Raw genomic sequence first — 6,087 nt, 5'->3', positions numbered from 1 at the left:
CCGTTTCACAATATAAAACTTTCTAGCATTGACCACATACATATAGATGTTAATGAATCTAAATACATACATATATCTAGATTTATTAACATCTAAATGAATGTGGGCAATGTTAGAAAATCTTACATTATGAAACGAAGGAAGTAGTATTTATTTAGTGGCACAAAGATTTTTGCATGTCCACTTTGGATGATGAATGACACAAATGGAGCCATGAAGGATACATCATAACTAGAAATAAAACTAAAAAGAGAAATTCTAGTTGTGCACATATTTGAGCTTGGACACGTGGTTTTATCACCATATCAACGAGGAGTGAGACGAATGCGAACACGCACATGGTATAATTGGAAAAATAAACTAAAGGGCAAACAAATAGGGTTTATAGTGTTTGTCCCGCAAAGATTCATGCCACCACATGGCGTCGTCGTCATATAATGGGTAATCGGCACACTAAGGGGAAGCTGCATCATCATATAATGGGTAATTGACACACTGAGAGGAAACGGTGGGGATGTGGATGAGCACGGAGTATAATCCCCCCTAAAAAAACTAAGTTCATGGTATCGCGTAATGATTAATGTTAGGACATGTCTCTAGACGGATGATCACTACACCAAGTATAAGCGGCACCGGATGCGACTAAGCACGCGGTATAACCGGAAAAACCAAGCGCCGAAAAACTATGGTTCACGACGTTTTGTACGTTATGATTCGTGTCGGGACACGTCTCCACGTCAAGAGCGGGTGATCACTACACCAAGCAAAACTGGCATCGGATGCGACCTCGTGCGGGGTATAATCGGAAAAACCAAGCGTCGAAAAACCTAGGGTTTGCGGCGATTTGTCGCTTTAAGATTCGTGCCGGGACACGTGTCATCATCCTACCATAGTTGCTACTCCCTATTAATACATCCCATCTCTTCCCCTCTCCTCAACTCATCTCCTCCGGCGGATTACCGCTGCCGCCTTCGCCGCCGGCGCCGCCGTTCGCCATCACCGAGCAAGCAAGTGACCTCGCTGTTCGTCTCTCCCACCTCCTCCTTCTTCCGCTGCCTTCGATTCTTGGTAAGCCCCTAATTCTCCTTCGATTCAATCCTCAATCGGGGGAAGATGAAGCCTGTGATTCTTGCAGGTAGCGGGTGATGGATTACACCAACGCCATCCACATCATCCCGGACGCGGCGGGCCCCGACGCCTGGGCGAACGCGGCGGCGCAGGGCGGGGACGCCGGGATATGGGCCACCGAGGACGACTACAACAGCCAGTGGAACGCCGACGGCGGCGGCGGCGGCTCTTCGAGGGCCGGGAGCGAGCAGCCACCTCCGGGCAAGAAATCCCGCGGCGGCGGCGGCGGCGAAGGCGGCGGGAACACGAGCAAGTCGCGGGCGATCGGGAAGATGTTCTTCAAGACGAAGCTGTGCTGCAAGTTCAGGGCGGGGACCTGCCCCTACGTCACCAACTGCAACTTCGCCCACGGCATGGAGGAGCTCCGCAAGCCGCCGCCCAACTGGCAGGAGATCGTCGCGGCGCACGAGGAGGCCACGGAGGCGAGGGAGGAGCACCAGATCCCCATCATGACGTCGTCGGGACCCACCGCCGGCGGCGACGCGGGCTGCGGCGGCGGCGGCGGCGGCGGCTCCGGGAGGGCCTACAAGGGGAGGCACTGCAAGAAGTTCTACACCGACGAGGGATGCCCCTACGGCGACGCGTGCACGTTCCTCCACGACGAGCAGTCCAAGGCCAGGGAGAGCGTCGCGATCAGCCTCTCGCCGAGCGTCGGCGGCGGCGGCGGTGGCGGGAGCTACAATTCTGCGGCCGCCGCGGCCGCCTCCGCCTCCGCCGCGGCGGGGAATGGGCCGATGCAGAAGCCGTCGAACTGGAAGACGAGGATCTGTAACAAGTGGGAGATGACTGGGTACTGCCCCTTTGGCAGCAAATGCCACTTCGCTCATGGAGCAGCTGGTGAGTTTGCTTGTTTCATAGTATGCATTTGTCAAATTCTTGAATTGTTATATGTTACCCTGTGTTTTTAGAGATAATTTAGCCTATTGTGATTTGTTCTACGGTTGAATATGTAGTTATTGAATCTGTAGTTAGTGTGTGGATGGTGCTTCGTTTCATTTTCGGTAGACCATAATGTGCGATGAACTTATCAATCTTCATTTGATCTGTGACCTTGTTTCATCAGAGATTTAGTTTGATTGGACATAAAACCTCACTTGTGCCCTGATAGCTGTGACAATTCTAGGTATTAACAATTGTTTCTCTGATATACATCAGGGCTGTGTTGTTTTAGTTATTTACTAGTACATTGCATCACAGCTCTACCTTGAAATCTTGTTTTATTCATCAAGTATATAGCACACCTTTAGGACAGGAATATATCCTTCCCAACATATTTACTGAACTATACAACAAATCTATTCCTAAATCTATTCTTTTTGAGACTATGAGTGAGGCCATGTATTCTATATGGATTATGAAGCACAACATTGATGGTGGGTCTAGTGTTGGCTTCAGCGCATATCAAGTATTCAGAAGTTCCCAGTGTGATGGTATTGTGATCGTTCAAAACTTAGATCGTTCTAGCTTATTGTTTCTTCAACTTAAATGAATATGCATGTCATTGTCCCAGTGAAGCTTCTGCGCTGTGCTGGTGAAACACATCTTTGTACTTCAAGCTGTGAATCGCGATAACATTTACAATTTTCTCATAGGTCATGTTTGTTGGATCATCTTGTAGTGTAGGTATTTTCTGAACTTTTCACGGTCGACCTGTTACCACTGCACAATATATAGGTTTCAGTCCACTTCACCACTTGTTTATAGATGAGTGACCAGTCTTTGTACCTATATTATTATCCTCTTTGTACAACATTTGCTGCCAGATACAGGCAACTCCTTGATGTCTTGAATCTTGGTCATTGCTCAGAGTAGAAAGGCATTCTAGAGTTAAGCGCACAATACGATCATGGCTACTAAGAGCACAGTAGCATACATGTTCTTTAAGTGACCATCACATTATTTAGTCGCTTATATTCCTAGGATGAGAACACTATGATGATATCTGAATTTGAAGAGGGAAGTCCTGGCTTGACAGGTTACATTTGCTCTTCAGGAGCCTCTACTAAATTCTAGATTCAATTATCAGTGTCACCGTTTATCTTGTGCAGTTTAGGAATATTTCTGCTTTTATTAGTCATTTGCAGTTTACATGTTGATCTGAGTCTAATTCACTTATTAGCCTGTTTAGTTTAAGTGTTGGCTTCAAAAAGAAATTTCTTAGATTTAGTCAGAATGAAATGCTGGTTTAGTGACCATATCTGTTGCTAGTTTCTACCCACTTAACTTTGTTTTAAGGGTTTGCTTTCTGTTGCGTCAGGGTTACATGTGGACAGTTAGTTTTTTTTCCCCATTTGCACATTTTTATCTTGCATGATGTTCTCCATTTCTTCTTTAGTACAAGATTGGAGTATTCACTAAAACTGAAATATGCAGTAGAAACACTGAAAGAGGTGGTCATTTTTAGCCTGATGCATTCCTACTGGATGTTGACTATATTTATGAGCTATTGACAGTTTGCAGATTTACAGAATACAATTTGTTCTGTTATGTATATATCTTTCTCCTACATTTTAAATCACCTTTGAGAATCTTTAGATAAACTTATTGCAATTTAGTCCTGTTAATTGAAATGTTTCATTTGTCATTTAATTGAGGCAGCAAAAACCCCACCTGATGTATCTTACATTTTTCATGAATTTCATTTCAGAACTCCACAAGTATGGTGGGGGACTTGTTGACATAGACAGCAGGGATGCTGCAGCAACTCCCGACTCCAAGCAAGCTGTGGTATCTGCGAAAGCTCCAGCAGAGACCGCTGCTGCATCCACCACAGTGCTCCCTCATGCAGACGTGTACCATCTAGGCGTGCAGGCGCAGCGTTCTACCATTGCCGGCCAAAGGTCTGGGCAGGTACAGAGGCCCATTCAGAAATGGAAGGGCCCTGACAAGATCAGCAGGATCTATGGTGACTGGATAGACGAAACCGAGTAGGCGAAATCAAACCTTTGATCTTTCGTCGCCACCACCTGAAGGCGAAAACAAGATGCTATAGTTAGCCATTGGGAAAAACCATTGTCTTGAGCGAAAAGGAGATGTCAATTAGTTAGCCATTTTGGAATCCTGGTCTCAAGACATTTAGATTAGCCATGTGGAAACCTGGTCAGAGTCAAGACATAGTCTGCGGGTTGTTAGACTGAATTTTATGTTGTGCTGTCTGTTGCAATACCTGATATCATGTATGGTGCTTACATGATATGAAGTCATGGTTGCAATACCTGTACCTGGAAAGTTAGATATGGTTATCTGAAAGTATGAACTGCCTGTTTACCTGTCATCTGTTGTTTTTCTGCTTTGGCTGTCACTTGTGCTATGCATTGTTTAATGGGTTGGGTCCAGTGGCTCAGTCACACTCACACCTTTATGGGCCTTTGGGCCTTGTGTAGAGAAACTAACAGGATCACAACCAAACACTATGCATTGTGGTTATTGGGCCCCTATTTTATTAGATTTCTCCCAGTAGACTAGAATGTGCATTCATTTATTTATTATGTTGCAAATTATATACCCCATATATTCAGAGGTTTTGATGTTAAATCACTAGAAAGTAGTACAAAAATATATGGTATCTGGTGGATTAGTACAGGTTCTTCTAGGAGACAAAACAACAATCAGTAGAAAAAAAAATGATAGCTCAGCATATGATTGTTAAAATGTTTGGTCGGAGGAATCTTTCATTGCACATTTCTTTTTATATTGGAATCTTGCCATGCTTAATAACATTATCCAGCTCTTCCATTATTGGCACTTGACAAAGAGCACTTAAAACAAATTAGTTGCTGCCAAGGGCAAAGATATATACTATGCTGCTATATGCTATAGATTGTTTCGAATCATCTTATCCAAGGATGCATCTTGCAATTGGTGGGTGATATATTGCACTAAAAAAATTGGTGAAAAGAACAGACATGTCCTAGGCACTGAAAACAATCCAGACTGAGGTTAGGTTCATGTTTCATTTTAATACATCTAACCGTGTCCTCGATGGAATAACATATGGATGATATATATATTAAAATTGGCACTTCGATCTTTCTAGTATATATTATAAAATAGGAGACCTAAAAAAAAACAAAAATGTCATCCACTATGGCCAATGTTATTCTGCAGTAATTCAAAAGAAGCTACCAGAATCTATTAAAATCAGAAAAGCGACAGAGTTTTCCATGGTTAATTTTAACTTAAAAATGACCGGCTAAAGTACAATGATGATATATCCTCGCAAAAGAAAAAAAGAGTACAATGATGCTGCATGTAAATTTTTCAAGGGAGAATTATTAATCTGTTGAAAACAAGAAAACTGGCTGCAGGTCTTTACACGGTTAGTTATATTCAAACTTAAAAATGACCAGCTAGCTTTGAAGTCCTCTCATGATGCATGGAAATTAATTCATTTGGGCCAGAAATTTGGACGCTCTCTCAGTACGTTCATGTAGTTGATTCAATTCCTTGGATTTTCCATTTCTTTTCTTCGTCGGAGAGAGAGGTCATGGACCAGCGTACGCGTGTAGATCTAGATCACCAGTTGACAACAAATATACTTCTATTAGGAGAGAATCCATTATATGCCATTGACTTTGTTACACGTCTACGATTTACCATTGACTTTATCACGTTCTACAATATGCCATAGATTTTTACTTAATTTCTACGACTTACCATCGCTGTCCGGTTAGTCTCCGTTAGTACTGTAAAAATTTGTCAAAATTACCAAAATACCCCTAGGACAGAAACTTTCAAAATTTGGATAAAAATTCTAAAATATCAGATTTTAAGTTTTTGGACAAATTTTGGATGTTTACAATCTTATGTTTATAATACGATATTTTGATAATTTTATCCAAACTTTGGAAGTTTTTATCTTAGGGGTATTTTAGTCATTTGGACAAAATTGTCAGTGCTAACGGAGGCTAACCGAACAATGATAGTAAATCGTAGAAGTTAAGCAAAAGTCGATGACAT

The 6,087-nt window shown here is 42.7% G+C and overlaps 1 protein-coding gene across 2 annotated transcripts; it reads left to right on the top strand.

Annotated features, from left to right (window-relative positions):
• Window positions 1–936: 936 nt before the first annotated feature.
• Window positions 937–4,402, top strand: LOC4344715 (zinc finger CCCH domain-containing protein 56). Of its 2 annotated transcripts, none has more exons than XM_015792643.3 (3): window positions 937–1,068; window positions 1,140–1,965; window positions 3,776–4,402. In XM_015792643.3, exons 2-3 carry the CDS (start codon window positions 1,146–1,148, stop codon window positions 4,057–4,059), a joined length of 1,104 nt encoding a protein of 367 aa, XP_015648129.1. In that variant the 5' UTR covers window positions 937–1,068; window positions 1,140–1,145; the 3' UTR covers window positions 4,060–4,402.
• Window positions 4,403–6,087: the final 1,685 nt, after the last annotated feature.

This window comes from Oryza sativa, chromosome 8, assembly GCF_034140825.1.
Source record: "Oryza sativa Japonica Group chromosome 8, ASM3414082v1".
In the NCBI taxonomy this organism is placed as follows: domain Eukaryota; kingdom Viridiplantae; phylum Streptophyta; class Magnoliopsida; order Poales; family Poaceae; genus Oryza; species Oryza sativa.
Note: the sequence above shows the minus strand (reverse complement) of the source record. Positions and strands in the feature narration are given on the sequence as shown.